The sequence below is a fragment of the Crocodylus porosus genome, unplaced genomic scaffold (assembly GCF_001723895.1).
Source record: "Crocodylus porosus isolate Cpor-Errol unplaced genomic scaffold, CroPor_comp1, whole genome shotgun sequence".
Taxonomy (NCBI): Eukaryota; Metazoa; Chordata; order Crocodylia; family Crocodylidae; genus Crocodylus; species Crocodylus porosus.
Genome location: NW_017728931.1, coordinates 78,443,923 through 78,456,923, shown reverse-complemented (window position 1 = coordinate 78,456,923; position 13,001 = coordinate 78,443,923). Strand labels below are relative to the sequence as shown.

The 13,001-nt window shown below is 40.8% G+C and overlaps 1 protein-coding gene and 2 long non-coding RNA genes across 3 annotated transcripts in view; 1 reads left to right on the top strand and 2 right to left on the bottom strand.

Annotated features, from left to right (window-relative positions):
* LGR5 (leucine rich repeat containing G protein-coupled receptor 5) overlaps positions 1-13,001 on the top strand; it is a 119,375-nt gene that overhangs the window by 34,499 nt on the left and 71,875 nt on the right. The window contains exon 3 of the mRNA XM_019543937.1: positions 6,018-6,145. Coding sequence (XP_019399482.1) covers positions 6,018-6,145 — 128 coding nt within the window. The remainder of the gene's footprint in view (positions 1-6,017; positions 6,146-13,001) is intronic.
* LOC109315491 overlaps positions 9,424-13,001 on the bottom strand; it is an 8,744-nt gene continuing 5,166 nt past the window's right edge. Inside the window, exon 3 of the long non-coding RNA XR_002102518.1 lies at positions 9,424-9,434. This is a non-coding gene — a long non-coding RNA (uncharacterized LOC109315491). The remainder of the gene's footprint in view (positions 9,435-13,001) is intronic.
* The window catches only part of LOC109315492, a 3,701-nt gene continuing 1,877 nt past the window's right edge, over positions 11,178-13,001 (bottom strand). The window contains exons 2-3 of the long non-coding RNA XR_002102519.1: positions 12,917-12,921; positions 11,178-11,339 (exon numbers count right to left, since the gene is read on the bottom strand). This is a non-coding gene — a long non-coding RNA (uncharacterized LOC109315492). The remainder of the gene's footprint in view (positions 11,340-12,916; positions 12,922-13,001) is intronic.

Genomic DNA, 13,001 nt, shown 5'->3' with positions numbered 1-13,001 from the left:
ATGATGAAACTGACTGTATGGAAATTAAGTCATAATAATTATTACTTTAGTATTTGCAGACTTAACTTTGGACAGCAGTAATTTTTTATATCCTTGGTAAAGAATTAGCATTTGAGAAATAGCAGATTTTGATTAGAATAACTAGCCCATTGTGGTCTTAGGTTTTTGGCTAAGATTAAGTGAGTAGATTGTAAAACCAGTACTCTTCTTTCACAAGTGTAAATATCTTGGGAATATTACTACTAACCTCTCTTCAAACATAAGATTATGTCATATTCAATAGAGAATGGCCTAGGCAAATGTTCTTAGTTAGGTAGCTGTTCCTAGCTAATGAAAACTGAGTATTTGCATTCAGGCTGTTATTGTTAGCGTTACAACCTAAAACAGATTTAACTTTCAAAGACTGTAATAAAAATAATCATTCATACGTCTTAGGCAAATAGAGACCCAGATAAGACATAACTAACAATAGAAATTAACAATATAAGCAATATTTTCAGGACAAATTTATAAGTTGCAAAATTATTTTTATCTAATATTAAATTGCTAGAATAGTTCCATCGTGTTTAAAAGCAGCAAGCTAGACTTCTCAAGTAGATGTTAAAAACTAGTTCACTTAACTTGGTTTGGTGGATTTGGAGAGTTTATGGTATACTGCATGCTTTCAGGTAGGTAACTGGAGATTTTTGATTATGCCTGCAAAAGAAGAACATCGGGAAATCTGAAATTAAAACATATCTTATTTTATTCTGTGCATCTGGATCATGTATGTTCTTGTAACATTTACAGGTTTCTTGAACTCACTTGAAGTGCTGGTTTCTGTGAAAAAGTGTGTGCATGTGTGAGTGAGATGTCATTTGAAATTTTTATTATTTTTTAAAAACAGCCCACCACAACAATATTCTCCGCTTTTCTCAAATGTAAAATACTTCTCCCTCTACTATAAATTACTGTTCAGAAGCCCAGGATGGTGGGCCACTGGACCAAATATAGAGATTTTTGCAGATGCAATAGTGCCACCTGCTACAATAATTCAAGTAATTTTTTGCATCTTCTTCAAAGATAAAAGTTTTGTTCCCTGACAAGTCACTACTGCCAGCCAACCCTTGGAGACCAGGTTTTAGAATTTTTACTGGAGAGCAGGTGATTTTTGTCTGTCTGTCTGAAACAACCTCTGGCAATATACAATACTGGAGCCTAAATTAGTAGTGTATTAAATTTTACTAAATTAGTAGTATATTAAATTTTATAATGTTTACATCCGATGTTGTGTTATTCACATCATTCTATATTGCCTTTGGAATTCAGTCTTATGGCAAACTCTCTTTAAAGTCAGTTGGATTTGCACCTAAGTTTTAATGGAAATGCATGGCAATATGTTTGCTTGTTATAAAAATATGTTTAAAAGATTTCAGGGATCTAATAATTACATGTTTAACTATAGTTATTACATATTTATCATTGTAGCATATAAATGTATATCAGGTTTGAATAGAAAAGCCTGGGGCTTAGTTATTTTAATTTTTAGTGCGAACATGTGCAAAAAAAATGGTAGTTTGAGGGCTGGAACCAAAACTAGTATAAAATCAGTTCTATTGAAATCATCGGAAGATCTTTATTGTTTATATGAAGCTCTTTATTGTAAAGTTCTTATTGTTGTAAGAACTGGTATTGTTATTCTTACATGAAGCTCTTATTTATTATTACACTGAAATTACTTATAACACATCCTCCATTCCCTCCTCTTTTTTAGCAAAAGTCAAGTACTACACTGGTTCTGACAGGCTAGTATAAAGCAGGGAAACAGAAAAGTTGGTAAATACACCTTCTGAAAACAGAATTTAGCTGGTTGGGGTAGAAGGCCAATCCTAGGCACTCCTTAGTACTGTTTTCAGTGCAAGTGGTGTGTAGAACCAGTCTACAAAGTAGCTGTTGGTTGCTGTATTGGCTGCTTGTCTAAACTGACAGATATGCTCTTTATCCTGGAGTCTGTGCCTCCTTCAGAACAAGCAGCCGCATATACCAATATAGGCTCTCATGCATGTGCATCAGGCCTCAGCGAATTGAAAAACTGGCCATTTTATTAGACATATAAGAATATAGGAACCTAAGAATAGAAGGATCTTGGCCTAGTACACTCTCCTGCATTTGCAGGTCATAGTTACACCAAGGAATCCCCCAAATCACCACTTTAATATTCACATACAACTACAGGGCACAATCCCTGAAACAACAAGAATACCCTATAACATTCTGTTGGTAAAAACAGGGGAAGTGAGGGCATTGCAAAGCCATACCACTAAACTGAGAAGCAGGTAGTTGGTTAATATATGTTCAGAGAATCTTAGAACTGTGCCCCAAGCTACATAAGATGACCAAAACCCAAACAGTTCACGCCAATCTGGCCTATAGAAAAAAAATCCTTCCTGAAGCCAGATTTGGAAGTTAGTGGGTGCATCTACATATGCAATTTAACATGCATAAATAAACTCCAGAGCTTATTGCTCCAGAGGTTTTTCATGAGCAGCACATGGAACCCAGTTGGACCAGCCTAGGCTGACAGAGGAACCAGGGGGTCAGCCTGCCAGCTCACCACTGCTCCCCCTAGCTCCACAGGCTGCAGAGAGGCTGGCTGAAGCATGAGGGTGCTTCAGTGTGGGGCTAGCTGGCAGGCAGCCCCCCCACTGAATCCCCCTTATGCCCCACCCCACAAAAATATGTGGAGCCCCACCTAAGCAACTTGCCCAGAGCTGCTCCAATGGGGCTGCATTTCCAGCAGAGGGCTGGCTGAGGCACAATGGTGCTTTAACGCAGGGCCAGCCCCTGTGCTGAAGCACCCTCATGCCCAGGGCTGCTCTCCCTGGCTCCACATGCTGCTGAGCAGCTGGCTGGGGTGGGGCACAAGGGTGCCTCAGCCAGGCATGGCAGCGTCTACATGTGCACTACTGTGCATGGAAAGCTTCACAGCAGTATAGTACTCTTATTTTCAAGTCTATTCTGCTGTGGGGTCTATTCATTTTGTGCACCCTAATAGGGGTACACACACAGTTCAAATTATGGGGGAGCTCGGGGCCTCAGCCCCCCCATAAGAGATGAGAGTTCCCCCCCCCACATATGGGCTGTTCAGCACCCCTTTTCCCCCCTGCAACAGCCCAGAGCCCATGTGCCACTGCGCACAGCCCCCGGTCTGCCTCGTGCCTTTCTAAGCAGCCTAGGTGGCAGTGGTGGTGGCTCCTTGCAGCTGCCACCACTGTTGGCCCTAGCCCTGTGGTACTGGCTGAGACCCATGCACACAGCCCCAACCCAGCCAATTTTTTGCAGACCCCCACCACCACCCCTGCCCCCCAAGAATTGAAGTGTAATTTGAACCCTGGCCACACATGTAGACATAGAGACATTTACCGTGCAGTTTATTGGTCATCTGTCTAGTAAATGTCCCATGTAAAGGTGCTCAATATGACTGAGCAGTAGATAAGCCTTAGCTATGGCCGGTGTCACAGTGCTTCAGAGAAAACGTTCTTTCTGGACCCCCTGAAGCCAAGAGAAATCATAAGGGGGTAAAAAATTCCATCTTTCTCCCACTAATAACTATAAACTTATCTAATTCAGTCTTAAAGTGTTTCAGTTTCTTTGCCACCTTCACTTTGCTTGAAGGAACATTCCAAAACTTAACTCATCTGACAGCTGGAAACTTGTAACTTCCAGCCTAAATTGGAATTGGATCATTTCCAAATCTAATTTTTTTGTAGCCAGTTAGTAGCCATTTGTTCCTGTAGCACTGTTGTTTCAATGTTCAGCTTAAAAAGCTCTTTTTCTTTTCTAATATTCAGAAAGGCTCATTAGGAGGCTTTGGATGACAGGTGTTACTGGCACACCACAGGTATTTGGTGAGGTGAGATCCTCAGTTATACATCATATACTGTCTCTCTCTCCTGTACAGATTACTCCTACTATAACAGAAAGCATTAACAGAAGAGGGGATAAGTTCAGAGTTAGTCTAGCTTGGTCAGAGGACAGAGAAATGCTGTTTATGTGGTACACCCATACATGTGGCAATCTGAGAATTAATGCCTTCTATTTTCAGGTGGCAGAATTTGATTTTTTTTTTAATTTAAAAACTGGAAAAGTATATTAATTTACAAAACCCCATTGAGATACATTTAGAAAATGCAGATCAAACTGATTTTGCTTTACATACCATACTGTCTCTCACTCGGTATGTCTACATGTTTAGTCATCTGTGCTGTAAACGTATTAACTGTACAGTACATGTCTCGGCCTCTACATGTGCACCACTGTTAGGGCGCACAAAACTAATAAACCCTGCAGCAGGGTTGTAAGTACCACGTGGCAAGTAGGGGAGGTTTTCATGCACAGCGGCACATGTGTAGACACTGCCTGGGCTGGCTGTAGCACAGGGTGCTTCAGTGCAGAGTTCTGGAGTTTTTTGCTCCTGAGTGCACATTCAAATGGTGCACTCAGGAGCAAAAAACTCCAGAGCATATTGTTCTGGACTTTATTTGTGAGCATTAATCAGATGTGTAAATGCACCCACTATTTACTAAGATATTATTTATTTAAAAGATGGGATTTCCTTCTGTCCAAATAAATAAAGATATATGAATACATTTATTCCTTTAGTAAAAATGAAAGGATAATCATAAAGTGGCAATGTATTTGATGCATTGATCTCACAGTCAGAGAGCAAATGTTATCACTACACAGTTTTATGATTAATAACGTTGATTCCAAAATGAATGCAAAAAAGTAGTTCTATTACTCGTTTAAAAACTGTTGTGAAATAATACATTTTCCTTTCATTTCAGTATCCTGATTTAGCTGTATTTTGCAGTTCTTACAGCTCAATAAAGCAATGATTCAAACATACATGAATATACAGAGAGACCTAAAAACTTTTATTCTCTGGTATAAAAGTGTGATTAATAGAAATTTTACCAACATAAATTCAGATAAGTTTCATCAACTAGAAACAAAATCAGTCATTGAATACCATCCAATATCCAAGCGTTAAATGACTTTAAAAAGGTGCTTTTAATAGGTAACAAAACATTTATATTTAATACATAGGTAAAAAATATTCTTGATTTTAAGAACATTGTTAATACTTTTCTGACGTAGTTTTATACATCATATATTATGTACAGTATTTTATTATGCAAATTGAATTGCTCTTAGTCTTATACTAGGTGAAATTGATAATGATTCTACAGAAGCATAGGAAAGACTGTGAAAAAAATTTTTTTTAAAGTTAAAAACCAATTAGATGGAATTTAGCCTAAAACAGAAATTGATTGAGTTCCGACCAGAGCTTAGATGGCTAGTGGTTTCCTGTGCCAGGAACTACTGTGGAATCCCACCAGGAAGTGTGCTACATGGCAGGATCACATTACACCCTTGTTTTATGGTTCATTTCACTTCTTTAATGCAATCTGAGAACCTGCAAAATGAAGCAAGTTAAAAAGAAGGCACTGGGTTTTTTTTAATTTTATTTCTCTGAATCAGAAATAAATTTTCTTTTATTTGTTTTTACAAAGTACCTAAAGTAATTTAAGAAAAAATCAGTAGCTCTATACATCAGATTATGCAGCCAAAGCAATATTTTCCATATCTATATGAACAGTAAAATGTAGAGCTCTTACTTGACACTTTGGTTTGTCTGCTTTATCAACCCAATAATATACCACAATTCTAAAGCAACAAATAATAGTAATTTTCTTTTATTACTAAATAATTTTTATGTGTTATAGTGGTTTATTAAAATTATGTAGACTAAAAGGATTGCAGGACTTTCTAGCTTGCCAGCTGATTTACAGAGCATGAGAAAACATTCCAGAATCTTTGGAAAGTGTGTATGTTACAGCTTGTATTTTGCTTTGATAAAGCTGTTTTATTAAGAAAGAAAATGTTTATAATACTAACTAGATAATGATTCATCAGTCCTGGCAGAGGAACTAATTTTTGTTAACATAGTACTTAAAAATGTGTGGAATGAACAGCTGGATACCACAGTTGTGGCATGCCATATTAAGGCTCTGTCTGTTTTCCCCTACAGTGATCTCAGTATGAACAACATCTCTAAGCTGCCCTCAAACCCCCTACACAATCTCCGCTTCCTGGAAGAGCTGTAAGTATCATTGTATCTTTGATGGGCATAGTCAGCACTAGACACATTCCTGTGTTTGTCTCTGATACTTACTGTGGGAACCAGATAAAACAGTTCAGGAAAGCTGTCAGCCCTGACACTTTTGGCACATGCGGAAACACTTAGTTGAAAAAAACCAATTGCTTGTGATTCTGGAAATGAACTTATAAAAGAGTTACCATGAGGCTACAACTTCTTTAAGCCAAGACAGAGCCAAACAAATTAAAATTTTTAAACAAGGGCTGTTTAAAAAAGCTGGATTGCTTTTTGGAAATAGTTAAGCAGCAGGATATTAAAAGTTTGAATACTGGCTCATGTTTATTAAAATAGCAAGTAAAGCTATAATCAAAACCAAAACTTGCTGCTTGGTTCTGCCTGTGTCAAGGACAACTGAGTCTACATTTCATAGCATGAAGTCTCCTTGTCCTCATCACTTTTAATTACTTTTCCCTTGCACTTAAATTTATCCTCCCTCAAGGCTGAGTGTAAAACACAGAATCCTACAAAAAGCTTAGAGGTGTGCCATCCAATACTTTCTGCAAAAGAAAGAAAATGTGTACAACACAAACTAGCTAATCAGACATAGAATTGGACAGATTATGCTAGGTAGAAGTAATGACCTAACCAGAAATGGAAGGTACTATGCAAACCTGTGACCTGAACATTGTAGCATTCCTAGTGAACATGTCTAAAGCTTAAAAGTAAACTCCAAATTCTCCCTTAAAGTGATCGATAGTCAGTAGCTGATGTGCCAGAGCCTGGGGAAAAAAGGCTGCACTTGCATTAAAAAATCAAGAAGTGGATTAAAGAAACTGTTTAGCATCAACCTCTAAGAAAACATGTTCTTATATAAGCCCCTAAAATGTAGGCCCCCTTTATTTCAAGCATCTTAGCAGCTAACACATCATAAAACCCACAAGGGACATGCAAAATTATGGTGGTGCCTCCACACAAAAACGTATTATAACCAGGGGTCGGCAACAATTTTGGGCAGAGTGCCAAAAACACCTACAACGTCTACTTGTTAGACGTTGGCATGGCAGGGGAGGATGGCAGGGCAGCAACGAGGGGCCCGATCCTTACTGTGTCAGTGTAGCCTCCCTCCCCCCCTCCCCCTCAAAGGCATGTGTGACAAGCAAAATGCCTTTGCGTGCCTTGCTCTGGCATGCATGCCAGGGATTGCGTACCCCTGTTATAACCTAATTCATCTCCTCCCTCCCAACTTTGTTAACTGCGTTTCAGTTTTGTTAACTACATAACCCATTGTCCTAAATAATTCTACCACTTTCTGAAAATACTATTCACATATTAATTCTGCTATCACATTCTGATTCTTGTATCCAAGCTACATCCAAGTTAACTCTCTTATTCTGTGCATATATACCAGTCCTGAAAGCCCTTCATTTTGTTGTTACCCTTTTCTGCCTTGCTGTCCCCCTCTCCCTTGCCTATGTTCTGCTATGGGTATTTCCCATGCTTCTGGGCTTTGCTGGTTGCCACCTGGGACTGGGAGGGGATTTTTTTCTCTTCCTACTGCTATGTGTGTCAGGGGTTTGTTATAAGCCGTCCTCATAAGTTTTGTGTTTTGACTGCAACCAAGGCTAAAGATTTTAACTATGGTGTACTGATGCTCCTTCTGGGACATAAACCTAGAGGTGCCTGTGTAGGCACCTCTACGTCCTTCCTCTTCACTGACAGTCAAACCAACTGCCATATTTGGGGTCAGGAAGGAATTTTACCCCACGATCAGATTGGCATAGTCCGTGAGAGGTTTTACCTATCTCTGTAGCACAAGGTTGCAACAGTCTGTCAATTTAAGGTCAGCCTCATCAGCCATATTTGGATCTGCAGATAGGACAATCATGGAAGACAATCATCCTTTACTGCAAGGGATTGCCAAAGATGTAGCACAGGGAGTGGCCCTCATCCTTGGACCTCTCAAGCATATTTTTAAAAACCTTTGCAGCAGCAGGAGATTGGCCTCTACAGCCCCCCTGCTTTACCTGTGGCAGATTAGGGTGTTATGTTAAAGAGAAAAGGTGTTTTCCTTCTTCTATATGGCAGCCCTTCAGCATTTGAAGACTGCCATCATGTCCCCTCTTCAATGGCTTTTTCACATACCTGAACATGTCCTTCAACCTCTCTGCACAGAGCTTGCTTTTTAATCTCTTTATTGCTTTGATTGACTGCCTGTGGACCCTCTCTAGGTTTTTCATGTCTTTTTTTTTTTTTTAAATGTGGAGCCCCAAACTATATGCAGTACTCTAAGTGGAAGCCTAACCAATTCCAAGTGGAGGCACTATTACCTGCCATGCCTTGCACCTAATTCCTCTATTGATGCAGCATAAAACCGCATTTGTCTTTTGTGTAGCTGAACGCCTTCTCTTCAGTCTGGAAAAGCATAGGCTCAGCAGCAATCTGATGGCCACCTATAAGTTTATCAGGGTGTTCACCAGGATCTGGGGGAACAATTGTTCACCAGAGCCCCCCACAAGGGATGACAAGGTTGAACAGTTATAAACTCCTGCAAGACCATTTCAGGCTGGACATAAGAAAGAATTTCTTTACTGTCCAAGCCCTCAAGGTCTGGAACAGCCTGCCATCGGAGGTGGTTCAAGCACCTACTCTGAAAGCCTTCAAGAAAAAATTGGATGTTTATCTTGCTGGGATCCTGTGACCCCACCTGACTTCCTACCCCTGGGGCAGGGGGGCTGGACTCTAAGATCTTCCTAAGTCCCTTCCAGCCCTAATGTCTGTGAAATCTGTAGCTACATCACACTGCAGACTCATATTAAATTTGTTATCCACCAGAACTCCAAAGATATTTTTCCACAGAGCTGCCATCCAGCCAAATTTCACACATCTTGTATTTGTATTTTTGCTTATTTTTTCTGAGGTGTAGCACCTACCATTTGTCAGCACTGAACTTTATCCTGTTGGCTCCAGCCCAATTTTCCAATCTGTCAAGATCCTTCTGAATTGTACTTTTGTCCCACAATGTGTTCACAATCCTTCCCAGTTTAATGTTGTCTGCAAATTTGTTCAAGACACTCTCTTTGCAAGCATCCAGATCATTAGTAAACACATTGAACAGCACTGGGGCAGGACTGACCCCTGTGGGACTCCACTCTAAACCTGCTGCCATTGTGACATGTATCCATTTATAATTACCCTTTGCTTGTGGCTATTGAGCCAGCTGTTTTACTATACTACCTTATGGTAGTTTCGTCTATCCCTCATTTCTCCAGCAGCATTCCCTTCATCCATCCAACTAGTTATCCTGTTGAAGGAGGAGATCAAGTTTTTTGCCAACTGTCCATAAATTTATGGAGGGTCAGTAAAAAGTCTAAGCAGTCAATGCTGACTGAAGCCGTGTGGTAGGAAAGAAGCTAGACACAGTGCTGAAGCACAGACAGAGCATAGTAGTGCCACCTGGTGTCCAAGTTGAAGCACAGAACTCTGCAGGAAGATCTTATCAGGCCTTTATAGACTTTCTTGCTCCTTGGCCATGTGCTGCTGCTGCTGTTGAATCCTGTCAGCTGCCTATAGTACCGTTAGGGCACATGTTGCCTTTTTGGGGATCTGTGCCAAGACTGGGGGAGTGGACCGGATGGGTTAAGGGTAGAATGTAGGTTGGTGGACTAGGGCAGTATGGTACAGGGTGTGGTTGGGGGCATCAGGGTATGGGGGTGAGTAGGGGACCCCAGGGAAGGGGGGAGGGGCAGCATGGTATAAGATCATTGTTTTAGTCAGTCAGGTTTGTCAACCCAAAATAATTTTTTTACTGCAAACTTTTTATTGACAACCAAACTTAAAAAAAACCTCAACTGTTTAAATATTATTTTTAACAAGGTTGCTGTTAAACTCCTTAAATTTGAAGCTAACCCTTCTAACAGAGACCTAGCAGAAGAGCAAAAGAGTTATATTTACATAACATAAAAAATATATCAGTAAAAATATATGTCATCAAAATGTCTGGTTGTCAGTAAAAAGTTTGCAGATTATCAGGAAAAAAAATTCTTGGGTTGGCAATCTTGTTTGTTGGGCATGATTTGTTCATAGTAAATCTATGCTGTTTGCTTGTGATCAGGCTTTCCTTCTCCAGATACTTGCAAATGGACTTCCTTTATGATATGTTCCTGTAATTTCCCAGGTATCAAGGTGAGACTAACTAGTCTGTAGTTTCCAAGTTTCTTCTTTTAGACTTTTTTTAAAGAGGGGCACTAGGCCCTTTTCCAGTCCTCTGGTACCTTCCCCATGACTCTGTAAATATTATTGCCAAAGGCTCAGAGATCTCCTCTGCCTGTTCCTTCAGGACCTGGTATGAAGTTCATCAGGGGCTACTGACTTGAATTTGTTCAGACCCATCAAAAGCTCTCTGATAGTTTCTTTTGTTATGTCATCCCTCACCTTATCCCCTTCCTTACCAAAATAATGCTTTTGAGATGTCTGGTTGCAGCCTAATTTTTATGAACACTGAGGCGAAGTCATTGTTGACCAAATCTGCTGCTTTTGCATCTTCTGTTAAGAGTTTGTCCTATTAAAAGTTTTTTGGTGAACCAACAGCTTCCTTGCTTTTTCTTTTCTGACCAACATATTTTTGTTGTCCTTGACTTGCCTTGTCAGGTGAAGTTCATTTTTTTTTTTCACTTTTCCCTTCCTTATTTTGTGCCTGCAAGTTCTTGTTGTTTCCTGGTATGCTTCCTTGGTGACCTGACCATCTTTCCACTGCCCGTATTGCTTTCCTTTTTCATTTGAGGCATCCTAGAAGCTCCATGTGCTTCCATCCTGCATAGCTTCTAGCCCTGCTAGGCTCCCTTTTCCTCCAGTCTCTTATCCCATGCAACATTGCCATTTATGTCCTTAAGTCAATTGAAATCTGCTTTTTTCAAATCCAGTGTCTTAGTTCGGCTGACCTCATGTTTCCCCAATCTCAGGATCATAAATTCTGTCCTATCGTGATCACTTCCTTCCAAATTTCCCATCACCTTCACATCCTAAACTAGTTCTTCCCTGTTGTTTAGTATAAGATCCAGGACAGATGAACCCCTAGTTCACTGGTCACCAACCAGTCATTCTTGATCGACTGGTCAATCAATGGAGCCTCTGACAATCAATCTCAGTCTGTCAGAGGCTCCACAATTGGAAGCAGCAGGATGCATGTGCCTGGGCTGAGCTATGCCCTCACCACCTGGGCCGGGCTGGGTGAGCAGGGTCAGAGCCCAGGCAGCTCATCCGGGGGAAGAGAGGGCAGTAGATCCTGGGATGACCTTTACTTACAAAAAGTGATCTTCACCATAAAAAGGTTGGAGAACACTGCCCTAGTTGTATTCTCAAATTTCTTGAACAGAAAGTTGTCCTCCACATAAGTTAGGAGCTTGCTCATCAATTTATATTTGGCTTTATCGTTCTTCCAGCAGATATATGGAAAATTAAAGTCTCCTATTGGTACCATATCATAATTTGGATAATTTTGTCACCTCTTTGAAGAGTGCATTCCCCATTGCTTCTTCCTGACTTGATGGCCCATAATAAATCACCACCACTGTATAGTGACTGTATCTGTCACTTCTTATTTTTTATCATATACATTCTAATCTGCTACCTTCTTCCTCCTGAACCTGAAAAGCAGAATTTGTAGTTGTAATATACATGGCAACATCATTGTCTTTTCTCCTTCTGAAACAAAGTGTAGCCCTCAGTGTTGATGCTGTAGTTATAAGAGATTTCATAGATTTCGTAGACATTAGGGCTGGAAGGGACCTTGGAAGATCGAGTCCAGACCCCTGCCCAAAGGGCAGGAAGTCAGCTGGGGTCATAGGATCACAGCAAGATAAGCATCCAATTTGCTCTTGAAGGTGTTCAATGTAGGTGCTTGAACCACCTCCAATGGCAGGCTGTTTTCCTGACCTCTGATCATGCGCGTGGCTCTCCTCTGGACTCTCTCAAGCTTCTCCACATCCTTTTTGAATTGTGGAGCCCAAAACTGGACACAGTACTCTAGCTTCAGCCTCACCAAGGCCAAGTACAAGGGGAGAATGATATTCCAGGATTTGCTTGAAAAGTATCTATGGATGCAAGCCAGCATTTTGGTCACTTTACTAGCTGTAGCATCGCATTGCAGGCTTATGTTCATCTTGTGGTCAATGATGGCCCCACCCCGCAAGTCTCTTTCTTCCATAGTGCTAGCCAGCATAGTACTGCCAAGCCTATAAGGATGCTGCAGGTTTTTCTTCCCAAGGTGGAGAACCTTGCATTTTTCAGTGTTAAACACTATCAGGTTCTCATCCACCCATTTGCTGAGTGGGTCCAGGTCAGCCTGGATCACCTGCCTGTCTTCTGGTGTGGATGCTTTGCCCCAAAATTTGGTGTCATCGGTGAATTTGGGCCAAATTCCACTCTTGACTCCCATGTCCACATCATCAATGTGGGTCCACATCATTAATGTTGAACAATATGGGTCCAAGGAGAGAGCCTTGGGGGACACTGGTCACAGGATACCATGATGAGTGACTGCCATCAATTACTACTCTCTGGGTCCGACCACAAAGCCAATTTCCCAGCCAGTGGATTGTGGTGGACCCAAGGCCACAATTGGCCAGTTTCGCCAAGACATGATCATGGGATACCAAATCAAAGGCTTTTTTGAAGTCAAGATATATGACATCAATCTCTTTTCCCTTGTCCAGGTGATAGGTCACCTGGTCCTAGAAGGAAATGAGATTGGTCAAGCAAGACCTACCCTCAACAAACCCATGCTAGCTATCCCTTAGGATGTTGGCGTTGGCCAGTCCATTAAGGATGGCCTCTTTAATAAACTTTTCTAAGATCTTCCCCA